This window comes from Typopeltis vanoorti, chromosome 7 (genome assembly GCF_054136105.1).
Source record: "Typopeltis vanoorti isolate ZY-2024b chromosome 7, IOZ_Tvanoo_1.0, whole genome shotgun sequence".
Classification (NCBI taxonomy): Eukaryota; Metazoa; Arthropoda; class Arachnida; order Uropygi; family Thelyphonidae; genus Typopeltis; species Typopeltis vanoorti.
In genome coordinates, this window is record NC_143555.1 from 123,616,690 (window position 1) to 123,638,954 (window position 22,265).

Here is a 22,265-nt window from a genome sequence, read left to right on the forward strand (position 1 = left end):
TTTTGGTGTGTATTGAGAGGGGCAGCAAACTCAGGGACCGCCTTGGGTGGCAAAAGCTCTAGCTACACCACTGATACTGATGATGGCTTTTAATACTTGGACAAAATTTTTATAGAGGATAAACTTCATCACCTAAGTTTTCATTGTTAATCCCCCTCCCTAAATTTTTTACTTTAAACTGGTATGTATAATTTATGTGAAGTTTATTTTTTTTCTGGATGTACTTCATTTTATACCTCTAATTGAAACAAGAGCATATAAATTAATCTAGTTTCTTAATTTGATGAAGCCTAAGGCACTTCCTGTTTTGTTATCAAATTTAGGTGTTGGACATAGCAGATGTTCAGTTAGTGTATGGAAGTAGTCATTTCAAAGGGTTGGCAACTGGAGGTAATGTGAGCAAAGCTATGGTATGTAATAATTTTTGTTTTATTTATGTTGGATGTTATTATTTCAATTCAGAAAATAGTTTAACAAATATCCCCCTTGCATTTAAATTCATCAAGTGCCTTGTTTTGATCATTAGTATTTATTGGTTTTCTTTTGGCCACGATTTATTTATTTATTTTTGTTATTGTGTTGCTGCCCTGCCATAGTTTGGGAATAAAGCCCATTTATAATTTGTGTTCTGTGATCTCTTGTTGTTTGTCCCCTGCAAACTAATGGTTGATGTGGTAGCAGTGCTACTTCACTAGAGAATAATAACAGAACAAAGTAATTTCCCATTGCTTCCTTTGCAAGAAAAGCTTATTTTGCCTTTTTGTTGTGTTGCTCCCACCTACAAAAGGTTTTTTACAAACCTTTAGTACATAATGCACCATGGGCAGGATAAGAATTTTTTTTTTATCAATTTTATGTATATATATATATATATATTTGTTTATAAAGAGGGTAAGATAGTACCATTGCATAAAGGTGGCTCCAAGACAGGTAGCTAGCTACAGACCAATTAATATATCAGGAGTGGTTGTTAAAGTATTGGAAAAGTTGGTGAAAGGTAAAATACAACAGTGGGTGGATAGGGATGTGATACTCTATAGTGCCCAGCATGTCTTTGTGAAGGGAAGTCCTATCTTATTCACATTTTATAATAAAGTGACAGCAGAAATGGATAAAGATAATGGCTACGCCAAGATGCTGCTCGACTTTGCCAAGGTATTTGACAGAATACCACATGAAAAACCATTAAAAAAAAACAGGAGGATGGGAATGAATATGAGGCTAGTAGTATGGATAGCAGATGACTGACAGACAGGCACCAGAGAGTAGTATGTGGTGGAGTGGAGTCGAGGAGAATGATGGTGACTTGTGAATTACCTCAGGGTTCAATACTAGGGCCACTATTCTTTAATTTGTATATCAGTTACATAGGGAAGGATTTAAGAAGTGATATTCAGTTGTTTGCTGATGATGCAAAACTGGAGAGAGCAATAGTTGACAAAGGTGATATAAAAATATCCTGCAGGATGATTTAAATAAATTGGCATTATGGGCCAACGGTAATGATTGTTAATTTAATGTTGCAAAATGTAAGGTTATTCACTTCGGGTTGTATATGGTGTATCTTAATGATGGTATTGGTTTGCAGGAAATTGTTGATGGGGATAAAGTTCAGAGGACACATTGCAAAAGCTGGTAAAATAGCTCAACGAATTACTTAGATGTTGAAAAACACGCTAACAAGTAAAGATAAGGAAGTTATCTCGCTTTATAAGGTTATGATTTGGCCACATTTTGACTACTACGCACAGATTTGGTCACTTGGGTTTCTTGGGGACCAGGAGGTGGTTGAAAAGATTCAGAGACGGGTGACCAAGATGGTGACAGGAACACTGTGGAATATTCCCTACAAGGATAGGTTGAAGGTTTGTGGGTTATAAAGTTTAGTTGATAGGCAGAAAAGAGGGGACATGATAGAAACTTTTTAGATATTAAAGGTGTTTTATAAAATTGATGCAAGTGAAATTTTTCAATATATGAAAAATAGTCAGGGAACTAGGGCCTATACTTGGAAGTTGTGTAAGAGTGTGGTTAGTAGGGGCTGTGTGCAGACCAGATTTTTTGCATGGAGAGTGGTGAGTGAGTGGAAAGGATTGCCAGAATTGGTTGCGAGTTCCCTGATGGTGAATGGATTCAAGCAAGTTATGATATTTTGTGTGTATAATGGTTGATTTCGGTCTCCTGTGATGAGTTTCCAGACTCCTTGGAGATGCAATAAATGATGATAATAATAATATATGAGAATTCTGAGAAGAAGTGGAAACAAAAACATGACATTAATGGGAGAAGCATATTAAAAATGAAGAGATATTAAGATGAAATTTGACATTGTTAGCATTAAGAAATGTTTGAGCATAGCTAATCTCAGGTAATATTGTTAGGAAAAAATAGCATAGGTGTTTGCTACCAGGATGGTAGGGAAAATATCCAGAGGAAGACTATGAACTAAGTGGATTGATGCAGATAGAAGAGTGAAATATAAGATTTAACAATAATAGTCCTAACAGCCAACAGTGTAATTTGGAGGAAAATTGTAGTGACAGTAAGTTAGTAATAATGTAAACTTTTCATGATAGATACTATAATAGTATTACATCATGTATCTGGGAGCATACATAGAAATTTTTCAATGTGAATTCCATATCTTAATTCTCTATAGTTTAGTTTATAATTCTTTGGTAAAAGAAATGAATAACAATTAAGGTTAATTTTATCTAATGGAATGATCGTTGAATATTTACTTTTAATCATGAATCTATTCTTACCAGTTGGATAACATTAGTGTTATCCAACTGTATTAGTATTAGTGTTACTTGTTTATTTTAGGATTTGTATATCAAGTTTAGTGTTTTTTAAAAAATAAATGTATTTTTGATAGGAATCATTTGTAATTATTATTTTTTATTTTATTATTTGTAATTATATTTTTAGTTTTTCATTTGTATCCATAGATACAAATGGATTGCAAGCTATATTAGCAAATCTTGAAGGCTTCATAAACTTAATTAGCCTTAGGGTTACTTATCACTTATCAATTAAAGTAAATCATCATCATCATCATGCATATCAAGGATTTAGGCCTAGCATGGCCTGTTTCGGCATTAGAAGTCATCGTTGAATCGTTTAAAAGGACATCCTGGTTTTCTTTTCCCTTATGGCTTGTACTTGAAGGCTTGTTTTGGTAATCTTTCTGTTTTCATTCTTTGAAAGTGTTCCATCCATTTATGTTTATATTTTTAAATTTTTTTATTACTGGTTCTTGGTTTAATTCTTTCATAATTTCTTCATTTCTTTTGTAATCAAATAGAGTATACTTTGCAGTTTTTCTCATAAACTTCATTTTTGCTGTTGTTAATCTTTGTTTGTCTTTTTGTTTTATTGTCCAGATTTTGTTTCCATACATTAAGAGGAGAGTGTTTAAGTTTACTGTAGGAGAAAGTTTAATTCCTTGATGTAAATTTTTATTCCATTTTATTATTATTTCATTTAAGAATGAAAACAGAAAGATTACCAAAACAAGCCTTCATAGATATTAAAAAGATTTGCTGAGAGGGGACATCCCTGTCGGACCCCTTGGTTTATCTCTCTCGTATATGATAGCTCGTGATTTAATCTTATTTGTATTTGATTATTTTCATATGTACTTGTGATAGCTTTTAGGATATTATTTGGTATTTGTCTTTCTTTTAATATGTTAAATAATATGTTTGGTTTAACTTTGTCAAATGCTTTTTCAAAGTCAATATGTGTTTCTAAATTGTATTCTCTTCTTTTCTCTATTATTAATTTTAGGCAAAAGGCTGGGTCTATACATGATCGTCTTTTTCTAAATCCATTCTGTACTTCTAAAATAAAGTTTTTGGAATATTTCATTGGTTTGCTATTTAAGATTCTGCTATATATTTTGTAACAGGAATTTAGTATACTGATACCTCTATAGTTTTTAGGGTCATCTCTATTACCTTTTTTTAAAGATAGGAATCACAATTGCTTTTTTCCATTCTATTGGAAGGATACCAGTTGAGAAAATTTTATTTAAAAATAACAAGAGTTTTTGTTTGAATCTTGTTCTTGTGTATTTATATAGTTATGAACCTAGCTTATCTTCTCCAGGTGATTTTCCATTTCTTGTTTCTTTCAGGCTGATTTCTAATTCTTCTTTAGTTATTTCATTTTCATTTTCGTTAATTGTTTGCCAGTTGTCTTTTTTAAAATATTTGTCTGTCTACAGTTCTGTGTAGTGATTTAGAAATTCTTCTAATTTCAATTCAGTGTTTAATTTTATGTTTTCTTTGGTATCTGCATATAAGTGTTTCAAAATCTTATATACATTGGGTCTTATTTTATATAAATCATGTTCTAAATTAGCAACAAATTTGTTCCATGATTTTCTGTCTTTTTCTGACTTCTCTTTTAGCTATGACTCTTATTCTTTTATATTCTATTTCATCTTCTAATCTTTTACTGCTTGACTATTTGTGATAGGCTTCTTTTTTCTTTTTGATTATTTCTTTGATTGTATCATCCCCGATCTTCAGTTTTTTCCTTTTATTGAATTTTTTGGCCTTTCCTAAGCTTTCATTTGCTGCTGCATTTAGTATCATTTTTATATTAAGCCATTCTATTTCTTCATTTTGTTTTATTTTATCTAGATATTGGTTAATTCTTTGTTCATATAGCATTGTGCATTTGCATCATTCAATAGTCTAGTTTTATAAATAAATGTTTCAATTTTTCTTTCTGTTCTTGTAGCCATTTAGGTGGTAATCTTAATTTTATTTTAACAAGGAAGTGGTCACTGCTTATTTCATATTCTCTGTGAACTCTAACATTTAGTAAAAAATTTGATGTCTTTTCATTTAATATGAAGTAATCTAATATTGATTTCCATCCTCTTGCTGCCCAAGTATATTTATGTATGTCTTTATGTTTATAGAATGAATTCATTATTTTTAGGTTATTATAAACTACAAAGTCAATCAATTTTTTACCATTCCTGTTTAGAGTATGTTCTCCATGTATTCCTATATTATTATTAATTTTCGTGTTTCCAATTCTTGCATTTAAGTTTCCTGCTAAAATTACGTAATCATTTTTATTTATTTCATTATATATGCTTTGTAGCTGATTATAAAAATCAATATTATCCAGTTCTCTTCCCTCTTCTGGGACATATAAACCAGTTATTGTTAAATAGCTTCTGTCTATTTTTATTCTAGCTTCTATTATTCTTTCATTCCATAATTTATAATATTTTAGCTGTTTTGAAAGGGAATTATGAATCCAAATCATGACTCCTGCTTGTGCTCTTTGATCTCTGTCGACTCCACTGTATATCACATTAAAATTTTCGGTTTTCATAGTTCCTTTTAATTTCTTTTTTGTTTCAATGATTACTACTATTTTAAAATTTCTTTCATTTAATAATTGGTCTAATTCTATTTCTTTATATGCTATTCCTGTTACATTCCAGTTTGCAATGTGTATTATATTTTGTCGTTTCCATTTTTGTTTTACCTTTTCCATTCCAGGGTCGTTTCCCATAGATTCAATCCGATTATCTTTTTCTGTCAGCTTACAAGTAGGATTATGTTCTCCATGTCAGGGGACTAGCCTGATGATGGAATAGTTCAGTGGTAGGTCTGCTACCTTAAGGCTTCTGAACTAGCCTTCTTCTGAATTTAAACCCATAGGAGGAATAGGGTATATTGAAGGGGAAAGAATAGATTATAGAAGAATTATAGTAAGGTTTGTAGAGAGGGCATAGTTGTAAGGCCAGAAATGAAAAGATCCCATGGCCCTCAAGTACTCTAATAGCATAAGGGTCATAAAATAAGAAGAGCTGGCTGATAAGGCCTTATAGGAAAGATTAAAGTAAGTGGATCATCCTCAAAGTAGAAGGAGAGGACAGATCCAGCTAGGGGTCCATGGGAGTGCCACTTCCCTTACAATTAAGATGATTGCCCCTTATGGCTCTGTTGGTCCACGAGTCCTTATTCAGTATATTCGGACCACCCCACCATATACACGCACACATGCATGCGCACACACACGCACGTGCACACACACACACACATGGTGTGTTCTCCCTATCCACCACCCAGGGGACGTACTCTTTAGGGGTTACAGGGTTCCTCCGAGAGATTAAAGTAAATAATTAATCTAATTCCAGTAAACTCCTCCCTGTCTTGCTTAGCTTATTTAAATAAAGACTTATAACAATGATTTAGTAAAGCTGTAAATCTTGGTTTGCTTCAATATATCATTAAATATTTAAAATCTTATATTTTTAATATATTATTAATCATTTATGTTATAATATGTAAATAAGGTTTTTATTGTTTTATAGGCTATAGCAGGTGAGCGAGCATGCTACCATTCAATGGCGACATTTGGCTCCCAGTTGTTGCTCTTGGGATTAAAATCAGTTCATGTTATGACACTCCGAACATGGAGTGAGGTAAAATTTGCAATCAATTATCACACTAGTATAGTATTATAGAATTACATAAATGAAATGTGATCATGCTATCATATTAAGTGAAACTGCTGTACTATATACTATATGTTCTTTGTTTGTGCACAAAATTACATGAGGTTCATCTTCAACTTCTCATTGCCCCCCCCCCCCCCGCACCTTTTTTTAATATTATCACACTTCTGTCACATCTACTGCATTATTGATACCCCTTTCAATATTTGGCTTTTTTTTTTTTTTTTTTTTTCCCATTAGTATAAGTCAGATAAGCCATACTTAGATGTAGAAATGTTTAGCCAACAATTTTATGAATTTTATTAAGCATGACTACATAGAATAAAACCTCTTAAAATGTCTCCTGTTTTTTTTTATTTTTTTTTTTTTATATATAGCGTGTAGATTTTCTTACCAGACAGAACATATACCCTGAAGCATTGGCTTTAGCATTATCGTTTTATGAAGATCAAGCTAAAGCTGTAACTGGTGTGTATAGATTATTGTGGTTTCCTTAAAATTTAACTTTTGAAGAATTATGTAGATTAGATAATCTGTCAATGATCTTAGAAATAACTAGAAATAAAGTTTGTATGATAAATAAAAGGAGAAGAAAAAATTGAAAATAAAAACAGATGTTAAGGGTGTTTTTTGGAGGAGGAAGGAGTCAATTAACACATTTAATATTTGCTTATTTCTGTGGCACCCAGGGTTAATGTTTTGAGGAATTAATTTTTATTCCTTTTTATAGCTTATTTGTGTTATTCATGATTGTTGTTACAACACAGGGAAATGAAGCTGACAGAGCATTTTGTATATCAGTAAGTTTGCAAAAAAAAAAAAAAAAAACCTCAAATCATTTACCATGTTCCAAATTGTTGATATGCTTGAGTATGTTATTTAGTAAAAAAACATTGTTGCTTCACAGACTTTTTTTTTGCTTGGTTCTAATCATAAACAGGGGGAAAAAAAAAAAAATATATATATATATCACACCAATTCAGCATATAAATTGAAAATGCTAAAAATATGTTTTTAAGTCTTCTGGTCTGTTTTAACTACTTATGTCAGGTTGCTGTCTTGTTTGAGAACCACTATGCTATATAATTATAGCATACAGTTATATAATAACTGTATGTTATTATATTATATAGATTGTAAGACAAAAACATAAGAAAATCTCCAATTGCTATTTTGTTTTTATTACAAGAGAAACATTAATACAAATTGATTATATAATAATATTAATTAAATCTTTGCTCTACTGGGATATTGTACAATAAAACTGTTTATAAGCTCCTCTAAATTTAAATTATAAGCTATGTCTGCCTCTATTGATATAGTTGCTAGACCAACCAATCTTTCTTGGGTCATTGCTGTTTGCAAATAATTTTTAATCAGTTCAAGCTTGGAAAAACTTCTTTCCGCACTTGCCACGCTAACAGTTTCTGTTAGCATAGCAACGGCGCCTAACACAATATGGCTGAACGAGCGTCCTTATTAAGCTCCGCCGTCAGGCACGCTGCCTCTATGCTACACCCTGTTGATGGTACTGACTATACAACTTTACAACTAAAATGAAGTAGAGATTGGTTTTCTTTTTTCTCTAATGAGAAAAACAGGAACACTGAATTGAATAAGTTCCATTTATGCAGGATAGTTTAAATGGAACTATTCAGTGCTTTCTTTTGCTGTTGCATATAAAATATATTTGTTCTCCATGGATGTATAAACAATAAATCCATTCATCTTTTATTAAAGATTGCCTTAGATTCATTGTTTGTTCATCATTACTTAAAATTGTTTATATAATTTTTATATCAGTAGGTTTAGATATTGTTAAAGCTATATATATATATATATATATGTATTTCCATAAACAACTAGATAATTTATCAGTTTGTTAATTATACAGTTTTTATTTTAATTTAACAATTAATTTTTCTCTCACAATACAGATCGCATAAGTATTAATAAGAAAATATTAATGGAAAGGTCCTTTAAATTATGCAGATCCATAAAACTGAAAGACAATAAAATTAAAAATCAATAAAAAAGGAAGAAATACAGTGAACTCGCATGACATGGTGAACTTGTAGAAAGCAAAGGAATAGTTTTAGAAAGTTTTTTTGCTTGGTTATAATTTAAATTAAAACTGCAAAGAAACTCTTGTTTAATCCTCTACCCAAATGTAAGCAAACAAAGTTTGCACATGAAGTATCTTCATGAAGGCTACTTGTTTATAGAAACTAATGTCATCACATCAGTTACCTTAGGATCCCATAATGCAAAGCACACATCCTTTTGGGTGGGTATAATGCTGTGCATTATGGGAAGGGTCACTACTCAGACTCCGACTTTTATTCAGGTCTCATCAATGGGAGCTATACCCAGAAGAGATACCAAAGTTGAATAAATGTGGAAGTCATATATATCTCATATACATGTAGTGAAAAGGTGTAACACCTTATTATTAAAATACTCTGGATCAGAGATGTCATAGATTTTGAAAGTTTTTTTCACTTGGTTATATTATAAATTAAAGATGCCAAGAAATTATCATAATCTTTGCTGTAAAAATCTATTCCCAGACGTTTTATAGACATGTGCAATACACATGTGGCTGGCAAGTAAGTCAGCTCTGAAAGAGTACAGAGAAAAATGTCAGAAAGCAAAGCACTGTGTAAAACTAACTAAACAAAACTCTTGAGAGGACTTTGGTAACAACATAGAAGATAAATATCACGAAGATGCCAAAATGTTCTTAAGTTTATTGAAAAAATTAGAAATGGAGGAAGGATTACTGTGAAATAAATCAGTTGATAAAGAAGATGACATGAAAAACTGAAGATATTCTGGATATCTGGACTAATTATATTACTATGAAAAATTGCTAAATGAAACAAGAAGTGATAGAATAGTAGTAGAAAATATTCATGAGAATGCAATAAGAGGTACACATGAGTGTACCTCTTATTGTAAGGTAGAATTCATTGAAAACCTTAAATGTGGAAAGGCTGTTGGAGTAAGAATATTCAACCAGAAACCCAAATATTTAAGTATAAGAGTTTTACAGTAGCTGCGCTGCATAATCCAGAAGTTACGGTTAGAAGGTCAAATTCTGCATGATTGGGGTATAGCACTTATAGTAATCATCTATTAAAGGGGAAGGGGATAAAACTGCATATGAGAATTATTATTGTTATTATTATTACGGGCAATTCCAAGGAGTCCTTAGACTAATCGAGGGAGGCCCTAAACATCATGTCAAAAACTATTCAGCATTTGCTCAGTATCTATTATACTTTGCTTTGAACTCATTCACAGTCGTGGCGTCCACAACACACTTTGGCAGCTTATTCCACTCATTCACCACTCTCCAAGTAAAAAAAACCTAGTTTTAACACCCTTGCTAACTACACTCTTGCTCAGTTTCCATGGATGGGCCCCTAGTTCTTCACCACCACCACACCTGTTCTGAAAAATTTCCTCTGAATTAATCTTGTAAAAACCCCTCAGTAATTTGAATGTCTCAATCATATCATCCCTTTTCTGCCTATCAACCAGTTTCTGTAACCCGCAAATCTTCAACATGTTCTCGTAAGGTTCATTCCATAGACCAGCTACCATCTTGGTCACTCGCTTCTGGATCCTCTATATCTCCTCCCCATCACCAAGAAACCTTGATAAAGAGGAACAATAACCTGCTTGTCTCTTCTTGTCAAAGTATTCTTCAGTAACCAAGTAATCTGATGAGCTGCTTTAGCCTTTAGCCACTTTGCTATGTGTCCCCACCCTAAACTTTAACTCCGTATTCACTAACACTCCCAAGCCTCTGACTTTGTCAATTTCCTGGATACAGTTCCACCTGTGTGGTATACTGCTAATAATCTTTTCACTCCAAAATGCATAACCTTACACTTTACCACATTAAACTGACATCCATTCTTTCTCCTTAGCCCAGTCTGCTAATCTATCTCCATCATCCTGCAAAATTTTGATATTCATTATTGCTCTTCCCAACTTTGCATCATTGGCAAATAACTGAACAGTTCCACTTAGATCCTCTCCTATATCATTAATGAACAAATTAAATAGCAGTGGTCCAAGAACAGAACCCTGCAGCACACCACTAGTCATAGGCCTTTTTGTGGACTCTACTCGTGAATAAACTGCTCCCTGATATCTCTCCATCAACCACCCTCCATCCATTTCACCAACCCTATATCCATCCCCATGTGCTGCAGTTTACTGATTGGAATTCCATGTGATATCCTATCAAAGGCCTTTTCAAAGTCCAGCAGTATCACTAAACCCATTACCCTTATCCAGTTCAGCCGTCACTGTACTATAAAACGTGAGCAAGTTACTGAGGCATGATCTACCCTTCACAAAACCATCTGCCCCCCCCCCCCTACAGTATCCCATTTCCATCAATCTATTCCTGTATTTTGCTCTTGATCAACTCCTCCAATACTTTGACAATGACTCCTGATATGCTGATCGGTTGGTAATTTGCAACAGCAGTCTTGGAGCCTCCTTTATGCAATGGAACTATTTTCCCCTCTTTCCACCTTCTTGGAACTAACCTGGAGCTGAGACTTAGATTAAACAATATAGTCAAGGGTACTGACAATTCCTTTGTCGCTTCATGGATTCCACAGATTCCAATCCCACATATATGTTCGCATTAAGGTTCTGTAATATGCTATTCACCACCATTTCTTTTATCTCAGTTCCCTCATTCCTGCAATATCACTGCCTGGATGATATACTCTTGTAAAGTGTTCACTTAGTAATTCTACTATTTTGACTGATTCGGTTACCTTCCTACCATTGGCATTCCTTAAAATCATTCTGCCATATACATTTTTTCTTTTATTTGCAGCATATCGAAAGAACTGTTTGGGATTCTCTTTAGCCTGTGTTGCCAACTTCCTTTCATAATCTGCTTTTGCTTTTCTTACCACACTAGTTTCCCTTCTGGCCTATGCCTTGTACTGTTCGTGTGCCTGCAGGTCACCTTTCTCCTTAAATTCCCTCCACAATTGTTTCTTTTTTTGCAGCTTTAGCTTAATGGTGTTATTCATCCATTTAATTCCCACTTGATTTACTCTCCTGACTCTAGGTATGCAGTCAGCCATTACCTTCCTCAAACACTTCTTTACCACTTTCCATGCACTATCAACATCCAGCCCTTGCAGTTTTACATGCCATGGCACTGATCCAAGCAATTTCCTAAGCTTGTCATACTTACCAGCCCAGTAATTCCACAATATACCCTGTCTTAACTGAAAATTCCACACATTTTAGCCACCTCCTAGGTTAAGACTATATGATCACTCTCACCAGTTGGTGGCAATGTGGTCATATTTGTTATAGACAAATTCTCAGATGCGATGGAACATGTTAGGGGTTCGTGCACTCTCGAACCCCTAACATGTTCCATCGCATGCTGTCTCAGGTAATTATCCCTAAGTAACTGCATAAATTCAATTTCCTTCCTCCCATATGTCCTTTCCTCCTTCCAATCTATGAAATCACCCATAATAATTACCTGTCCTCTACTCATCGAGCCTATTTGCTGATGTATACTATCTCCATCATCTATTGCAGCACCCAACTGTATATTTTGTTTTGCTGGCCTCAATCTCACACAAGATAGCCTCAAATGTACTATTTTCACTGTCCTGCAGTCAAACTTCTACTCTCTTTAGCTGTAGCTCATTCCTCCCCCCATTCTTCTCTCTCTCTCTCTCTCTCTCTCTCTCTCTATCTTTCCTGAACACACTATACCCTTCACATTCTGTTCCACTAACTATATCATCTTGTGTTAGCCATGTCTCACTAATGCTGATAACCTTTGGCTGGGATGAGTCAACCAAGGCCAAAAATTCCTCCTGCTTGTTCCTAATGCTCCTGTCATTAGTATACATAATGCTCAAAAACTCACTTTCACAACAATTTTTCCAGTCTCCAAACACCAAATCCATTCAAATACAAACCATCCTTCTTGTATAAGTCCTTTCACCTGTCAAACTCCACACTACTCCTCCTGCATAACCTATGCACTGAGTCATTCACTATTATGACCATCCTTCTCAACGCGACTCTGTCATACTGCGGCAACAGACTCACTATCTTAATTCTCCCATTCTCTTCTTTTGCTACGTCCAGTAATTCTTTCAAGTCCTCTCTCATGCCATACTTTTCTCCTTTTAAATCATTTGTTTTGGCTACTACAATCATTTCTTTCACCCTATGCTTTTGTGCTCTAATAGTTTTGCTTACATCATTAATTTTCGCACCAGGAAAGCATGATTTTGTCAAACTCTCATCAATTGCACTTTTTACGATTGAATCACCGTATAACACTCGTCCCTTAATTTTTCTTTCTCTCCCGATTATGCCCTCATTTTTATCTCTCATTTGTTTCTTTTTGCTATTAGCTGATCCACTCGGTAGACATTTTTGCAATCACTCCAGTTGCCGCTTCAACTTATGTATCACTCCGCACAACTGAGCTATCTCCTTCATTGCAGCTAACTCTTCATTTTTTATATCAATCAAACTATTCCCTCTTTCGACACTCTTACTCTCGCTTTCAACCGTGTCCACATTTAATCTCACTCTCAATGCTATCTGGTGTTGCATCACAATTTTCAATCATATTGACTTTCATCCACTATGTCAATCTCGCGACCTGAGATACACTTTTGATCCTCGCTTTCATGACACTTTCCACACACTTTCACACCACCAAACCAAATTTCAAACCAAACTTCAGCTGTTCTCGGCAAAGCACACATTCCACTGACATTGCACTGGATGAAGTCCCTTTGATCAAATTCTTTAAACAATGATGATAATGACTTGGACTGCATTGTTCTACTTCACATTGGTGCCATGTGCTACACTGTGTATCTTACTGTATCTTATCAAAACACTAAATTTAAATTAACACTATTTAAAATAAAAACTTCGAATGTCAATTTGTTTACACTATAAAAAATTCATAGCACTATTGTAGAGGTTAAATCATGTAGCACTCAACCAAAATAGTGAACTAAAACCTAAACCAAAAATAGTAAACCAAAACCAAAATTATTGTGGAGTGAAACAAAAACCAAACCAAAAACTTGACAAATTCTGCTTATTCAGATTACTTTGTTTGCTACTGTATATGGAATAACAGAGAAATTAGTCATAACCATAAGGTAGCAGTATACAAGACCATATTTAAACCAATTTTAACTTGTGGATCTTGAGAGAATGGTTAGAAATAAAACAGTTGATCAAAGACCTCAGAACACAGATATGAGAGTGCTGAGGAAAATTAAGTGAATGAACACATGGCATTAATGCAGAATCATATTAAGAGCTTTCAGGTATGTGTGAGCAAATATAATCTCAGGTGGCATGGTCACTTAAACAGAATGGGAAGGGAAAATTTATCACACAGATTTTTGTTGTCAAGAAAAAAATACCCAGAAGATCAATATATAGGTGGATTGATGCATTAGGAAATACTGTAGAAGACTGAAATGTAGAATATAACAGTCTTTAGTCCTGACTAATATAAATTAATTTGAAGGAAAATAATGTAAACATATAGTACTGTAGTATCCTGTATGCCCTTTGAGAGTACAGATCAGGAATTTAATGGTGGTTATAGCAAGTGATTCATGGTTTGCTATAGTGCATATTTCCTGTAATGGAATTTCATTTAGAATGAAATAAACACTGATATAGAGAGAGTTCACTACAACAGTGTTTGCTATAGTGAAAGTTAGCTAAATATTATCAAGAATTTATATACATATATATGAAAAGTGGTATTTTGAAAGAAAATGAGTTTACTTTTAGTCTCTTAAAGCATACTTTAACACATTTGATGCTGATTCTGAAATTATAGTGGATCCTGATTTAATAGTAATTCACATGTCAGCAATTGGCAACAAAGCAAATCAAATTATTATAGTGAACTTAATAGTTATTTTGATTTCATTGTAATTAGTATCTGTTTCTACATGTACCTCTAGTGGACTTAATAAATGCATGCTCATAGCTGAGCATACTGTTTGAGATGAGTTATGAGATTGCATATATTAAAAGGTCAGCTGGGTGTACAGAATATATACATATATTAGAATATTCATTGCTGATGTTTTGTCAAATGAACCACAAAGAGCATGTCATCTCTCATGCAAGGAAAATATGGGAAGCATCATTACACGTACTTATTCAAGTGAGTATACTTTGATTTTCAGATCCTGTTAGTTGTGATTCTCTGATGCTATTTTTTTTTAACAGAATTAAGTTTTGATTTTTGATAGTTCACAACTGGACATGAACCCATTTAATAATTAGTACTGATAGGAAAAATGAATATATATCTTTTTCTGAAATATACCCTCAGTGGTACATCAGTTGATGGAAGAACATTTTCAATATTCTGCCATCTTTTTTTTTTCTGTCTCTTAATGTCTGGTTATTTTTTTCTGATCTAACTCTCAGATTCATATCAGTTTCTTTTTTTGTAAATTTACAGCTGCAATTATTTTTTCAATAATAACTTTACCATTCTCATGCGAAGTTTCGAACATACATATCGATGCTATAAATAATGAAAATCATTAAGTATGTTACTAGCTATGAGTAGTAGAATGAAATAAAACAAAAGTACTATATATATATATATACATATTTTTTACTCCGTTTCTAGGACTTGTAGGGAAAAAGCATCAGCGACAGGAGCAAGTGGCTTCAAAGATAATAGAATTGCTTAGTAGTTATGTTGACCTATCGATGACACAATTATGTCCAGAACATGGAAAGATTGAAGTTTTAATTAGTCATTATAAAGATACTGTGCCACTGTTAGTGGATTACTGTTTAGCAGTTAACCAGAGGTAAGTAATTTTAAAATCCACCTGGTTATGCTTAATTGCATTGGGGGGGGACAAAGATTTTCATAAATAGACACAAGCATGCATTTATTTGTTGTGTTCATATGCTTCTTTAATGTTCTCTTTTTTATATATTTTATTCTCACAGTATATGTGAAAAAACTTTTGTTGCTCTTTTGCTGTTCTCTCCAATCTGCAGGGAATAGGTTTAAATCCCATTATAACATGGAGATTTATGAGTGTTTCATTTTTCAGTGTGAGACCACCTTGCTTAGCGACATGCCACTAAGCAAGGTGAAAAACTTTCATTTTGGTTCTTAGAGTAGGATTTCTGGATTAGTAAACTTCCATGCACAACTGTAAATTTATAGCTTTTTGGTTTCTGTAGATTATCATTAAAAAAAAAAGTCAGCTTAAACATTAGTATAGAAAACATGAAATGTTTGCATACTTCATCTCTCTCCAAAAAAGTATGCTAAAAATGTATGCTAGGAAAGAGGAATTAAACTCCCTTCTGGCCAATATAGATGAAATACTCAGAGCACCTTAGGATTTCCATGAATCAAAACCTCATTGGCATTCTGCCTTTTATCATGTAATTACCCTTCTCTGCCATTAATCTCTTAATGGATTAACTGTCATGGAGTGACTCAAGTGACCTTGTGTCACTTGAGTTACTGTGTTACTTGGAATTTTCTTCTTTGTCCTTTGAAATTTCAATTGCTGCATAATTCATTTATTGTTTTTTCCTAATGATAATTCCTCGATGAGTCTGTCGACTCCTTGGAGTTGCCCGGAACAATAATAATAATAAAAATGAATTTGACATATTTCAAAATAAACAATCGATCCTGTAATGACAACAGATTCTTCTTTGCAATGAAATTATTTAATGGTAGTATTAAATTTGCTGCCTTTTATTTTTCAAATCTGTGCAATAGAACAAAAGATTTCTGTTCTTTCATTTACTGTAGATATTATTTTTGCATAATTTTCAAATGCTTGCTTTGAAAATCATTATGTTAAAGATTTGTATTTTTTAAAAGTCACATTTATTAAAATAAATGTGAGCTTTTGTTTTCTTTCCTTGGAAAATTATATGGAAAATTATTATATGGATTGTTGCGCCTCAGGTTTAGAAATGAGTGTTTCTGCTTTTATGAATAACAAATGACGGTACAATTGTGAGGCCTTGTTTTTACATAAAAAAAAAAATGTATATCCAGTGATGATTCAGCAGAAACTTATTCGTCTTCTTGAAATTGCAATAGATGATTTTTCTTTACTTTTTTGTATGATGCATATAGTTATAATATCTATTGCTTAACCTCCATAGATATGGTGAAAATATATAAAAGATATTCTGCACAGACTGATTCAAAATTTATGCTAATTTTGAAGATTTCCAATTGCATCCTCCCCACAGCTCTTGGAATTGAATAATAACTATTCTATCTAATTTTTTACTGGTTTGAAAGTTTCCACAGATAGTATTCAATATCTACTACTTCATTTTATTGCTTTGACAAAAGAAGTAAGCCAATAATGTTGTATCCACCGAAGCAGGTACTTCTAATTCTGGAATTAGATTCTAAGTTATTGCAATCTAAGAACCAACAGAATTTAATTCTGTTGATTCTAAGTTTTAGAAATCTATTTTATATTTTCACCATATAAAAACCTGTATTTCACCATATAATTACTTGTATGCAACAAAGTTCAGTAGTCTTAGTTTTTTTTAAAAAATTCCAATGACTACTTTTTGCTGCTGCTAGAAATAACTGTTGTCTTAGAAATACCAGACAATAATCTCCTCAGCTGGAGGTAAAGGCTAAAAGCTTAGATTACTCTCAATGCTATTGAGAAAGGAAACCACTACTTCAGAAGTCACACTCTTCTTTAGGCTCTTCTTCAGAAGAGCTTCAAGCAGTAGTGCATAATACATCAGCAATATCTTGTTTGCAGTTATATCCTAAACAGAAATACCAATATTTCTTTTACAGTCGGATACAATATTTATGTCAAAATAACTTCTTAATTTATAATAATCACAATTTCACTTTTATTATTGAAAATTTATAAATTATTTGATGCAGTTATTTAAGAAAGAAAGAAATATTTGAATTTAAAAAAAAGGGTGCGTATGTGTTACATAAGTATCAGTTTTTTTGTGGGGGGGGGCATAGAGGACCCACCTATTCATCCTGCTGATGTTTAAAATAATTTATTTTCAAGACCATTCACAAGACAATTGTTACAAATGTAAATCACTTGGGGAGCATACTCATACATTTTAGTGTAAAATTGTAATAAAAGTATAGCTACTTAAAGAATGCCACCTGTCTAAACTAGCGGTAAATGTCTTTTCCAAATATGCAGTGATTTCTTCTTTGTACTAAAATTAAATACCAGATAACGATGATGATAGTAATAAGAAGAAAAATATCCATGTGTTGAGGCTTAAGTGAGGATATCATGTTGGAGGTTTAATGGAATATTATCAGCACTGAGAAAGGATTAAAACTACTTTTAATGCTTCCAATATTTCATCTCAGTCACTGAGACATCTTCAGGGATTATAAATAACTTTTGTAACAACACACTCAAATACAATACAATACTAAGTGAAACATGTGAATGACTCTAAAGTCCTATCTAGGTGGTTTGTCCTCTATGTGCATTTGTAGGTGACCTAGGATGTAATGTGGGATCTCTGATAATTAATGTTTCCCAAATTTTGGGAAGTTTTATGCAACCGTATTTATTTAAATTCGGTTGATTTCTGAGTGCTGCTGCAGATTCTAAAAATAATCTTTCTTTTTTGATTTACTATGGTGGAGCATGGTGGTTTTCCTCTGGGAGATCCTGTTGGTTGTATCCAAAACATGATCTGCAAGGTCTGAGATGAAATATTGGAGGCATTAAAAGTAGTTTTAATCCTTTCCCAGTGCTGATAATATTCCATTGAACCTCCAACATGAAGAAGAAAATATGTTATGTTTTCTTTTTCATTGAGTGGGAATTTCAGAATGAAGTGTGATTTATAATGTATTTTCTTTGTGTGTTTTTTTTGAAAAGAAAGTGTACATGATTTTTTTCTTGCTATTTTTGTCAACTGAACATCGGAAATAATGAGCTAACTTTAGCAGAGTTGCAATGTTTATGACCTCTTGACTTAGAAGAGGGAACCTGTGTTACCTGAAATACCTTGGAATTTCCATTAGGAAATTACAAGTCAACATTTTGGTTTTTTCCAAGATATATATACAAGTACAGGTAGTTCTCACTTTATGAATTTTTATCTTTATGAATTTTTTGGATTTGAATTTTTATTTTAAATTGTGCGTGGCGAAGGTGATTAGGGGTGTGTAAGGGAATTACGCAGTATATAATGATGTAATGATCAGTTAGAACTAGCCTCATGTGAGTGTGTTATTCATAGTTTTCTTCAATTACACCTGATTTTTTATTTTGCTTTCTTTTTAACTATAACCCTTTCACTTTTCCAACAATGTAAAAAAGAAGTAATAGTGCAAACCAGAAAATGAGTAAAAGAAACAAAGAAAAACAGTTACGTTAGAGGAAAAATACAAAATTATTACCAGCTTTCAAGTGGGTAGCACTGTTAAAGCTCTTTCTGAGAAATTTTTTCTTGTCACTTCTACAGTTTGCACCATTTTAAAGGATAAAGAAAAATATTTGAAAGTAGTAAAAAATGTACAATCTATGCAGTCTACATGGTTGCATAATAAAGAAACAGCAATATAATTCCTCATATGGAAAAACTATTAACTGCTTGGATAAGCGACCAAACTCAACGATTAAACATTGAACATTGGCCATGCAGGCTAAAGAGAATCCTAAACAGTTTTTTAGATATGTAGCAAGTAAAAGGAAAAATGTACATGGCAGAATAATTTTAAAGAATGCCGATGGTAGGGAGGTAACTGAATCAGTTGATATAGTTGAGTTACTGAGTGAGCACTTTGCAAGTATATATCATCCAGGTGGTGACATTGTAGAAACGAATAAATCAGTAGATTATACGGGAATTGTGGTGAATGAAGTGGAGGTGAGTAGTCTATTGCATAACCTCAATGTCAATACATCCGTGGGATTGGATGGTATACCAGCTCGTGTCGTACGAGAAGCAGCTAAAGAATTGTCAGTACCCTTGACCATTTTGTTTAATTTGAATCTCGGGTCTGGGTTAGTCCCGAGGGGGTGGAAAGAGGGGAAAATAGTTCCACTGCATAAAGGTGGTTCCAAGACTGCTGTTGTAAATTACCGACCGATTAGCATATCAGGAATCATTGTCAAGGTCTTAGAGAAATTAGTCAAGAAAAGAATACAGGATTGAATAGATGAAAATGGGATATTGTATGGGGGACAACATGGTTTTGTGAAGGGTAGATCATGCCTCAGTAACTTGCTCACGTTTTATAACACAGTGACGGCTGAACTGGATAGGGGTAATGGATTTACAGTGATACTACTGGACCTTGCCAAGGCCTTTGACAGGATACCACATGGAACTCTAATCAGTAAGCTGGAGCAGATGGGGATAGATATAGGGTTGGTGAGATGGATAAGAGGGTGGTTGAAGGAGAGATACCAGAGAGTGGTTTATGCAGGAGTGGAGTCTAAAAGACGGCTTGTGACTAGTGGTGTGCCGCAGGGCTCTGTTCTTGGATCACTGCTTTTCAGTTTGTTCATCAATGATATCGGAAAGGATTTGAGAGGAAGTGGAAGGACAAGGGAGTTAGAGCGTTTTTTACTTGGAGAGTGGTGAATGAGTTGCAAAGTTGGGTAGAGCAATTGTGAGTGCACAGGATGTCAAAATTTTACAGGATGATTTGGATAGTTTGGAGGACTGGGCTAGGAAAAATGGATGTCAATTTAATGTGGCAAAGTGTAAGGTTATGCACTCTGGGGTGAAAAGAATAGCAGCAGTATATCGCATTGGTGGAACCGTACTCCAGGAGATTGATGAGGCCAGGGATTTGGGAGTGTTGGTGGATAGGGAATTGAAGTTTAGGGGGCACATTGCAAAAGTGACTAAATCAGCTCATCAAATCACTTGGCTTCTGAAAAATACTTTAACATGCAGAGACAAACAAGTTGTTGTTCCTCTGTATTGAGCCTTGATAAAACCCCATCTGGACTACTGTGCCCAGTTATGGGCACCAGGGTTTCTTCGTGATGGGGAGGAAGTGGAGAGGATCCAGAGACGAGTGACCAAGATGATAGAAGGTCTGTGGAATGAACGTTATGAGAATAGGTTGAAGATTTGTGGGTTGCAGAGATTGGGCGATAGGCGAAAGAGGGGTGATATGATTGAGACATTCAAATTACTGAAGGGTTTCTATAAGATTGATCCAGAAGATATTTTTGAAAATATGACTGGTGGTGGGAGGACTAGGGGCCATGCATGGAAGCTGGGAAAGAACATGGTTGACAAGGGAGTTAGAGCTAAGTTTTTTACTTGGAGAGTGGTGAATGAGTGGAATAAGCTTCCAGAATCTGTTGTAGGTGCTACGACCGTAAATGAGTTCAAGGCAAGGTATGATAGATACTGTGTCAATGTCGAATAGTTGTTCTTGACATGATGTGAGGACCTCCCTCGATGAGTCTGTCGACTCCTTGGAGTTGCCCGGAACAATAATAACAATAATAATAATAAAAACATGCCTATTATTACCTACACACCGATTTGTACTAAAGCATTAGCCATTTTTAAAATGCTGAAAGACTGAAAAGGGGATGGCAGCAAAGAGACTTTTGCTGCAAGTAGTGGGTGGTTTGACTGCTATAAAAAGTGAACTGTGGTTGGCATAACAAAGTACAAGGTGAAGCTGGAAGTGGCGATAGTGAGGCTGCAAAATCTTATCCAGAAAAAATTAGAAGAAATCATTAAAGAAGGAAATTTACTCTGCATTGCAGATTTTTTAATGTCGATGAGATGGGCCTTTTTTGGAAACAGATTTCTGCAAGAACTGAGGACACAAAAGAAGAATCCTCAATGCCATGTTTTAATGCATCAAAAGATCACATCAGTCTACTGTTAGGAGGAAATGCTGCTGGTGATTGCAAGTTAAAACCCTTATTTGTGCATTGATCAAAAAATTCAAGAAGCTTAAAACGAATTAATAAAGATACTCTCCCAGTAATATGGATAGAAGGCTTGGCTCACGGGTTCCCTATTCAAAGATTGCTTATGCATCACTTTGTTCCTGAGTGAAACTTTATTGTGAGAAAAAACAAATTCCATTTAAAGTGCTGCTGATAATTGACAATGCACCTAGCTATCTCTCATCAGTAGCTTACATTTGCCCTCATGTAAAAATAGTCTTTTTTACCTCCAAATACATCCCTCCATGTGGGGCACCTGTTCGTGCTAGAGGGGACCTCCCAGTGATGGTACTGGCCCTTTTCATTCTTCCTCTTTTTCCTTTCTTTTCTTCCTGCATTCTTTGCTCTACTTCTCCTGGGTCTTTTTCACTATCCTCTTTCCAGACCACCATCACTGGGATGCAACGCCCTGCTGCCATGTTTGCCGTGCGGTGCGACCCGTGGACATCCGGAAAGGGGGGGGGGGAATCCTGGTAGTCTTGCACTTTGACACCTGACACTTTGACAACTAATTTGACCCCTGCTTCGGTAAGACGGGTTGTCCTGGATGACCCAGCCAGGATCAATCGGCTAGTGGGCTTGCCTGCAAGGGTCAACAGTGTTGCAGTAAGTCTCTCATCCCATGGTCCGAGGTCAGGATCCTAGACCTGCTGCAGTACTGGTATAGCGTCCAGGGTAGCCCTGGAGTTTCACTCCTGAGCACAGTCTTTGCTTGTCGGGTAGTGGGCGTCCATGTGTGGTGGGTGGGGAGC

At 34.3% G+C, this 22,265-nt stretch overlaps 1 protein-coding gene across 1 annotated transcript in view; it reads left to right on the top strand.

The window, feature by feature from the left end:
- Positions 1 to 22,265, top strand: part of Vps8 (vacuolar protein sorting 8) — a 519,719-nt gene that overhangs the window by 194,512 nt on the left and 302,942 nt on the right. Inside the window, exons 15-18 of the mRNA XM_090395104.1 lie at positions 324 to 410; positions 6,350 to 6,460; positions 6,871 to 6,961; positions 15,198 to 15,384. Coding sequence (XP_090251230.1) covers positions 324 to 410; positions 6,350 to 6,460; positions 6,871 to 6,961; positions 15,198 to 15,384 — 476 coding nt within the window. The remainder of the gene's footprint in view (positions 1 to 323; positions 411 to 6,349; positions 6,461 to 6,870; positions 6,962 to 15,197; positions 15,385 to 22,265) is intronic.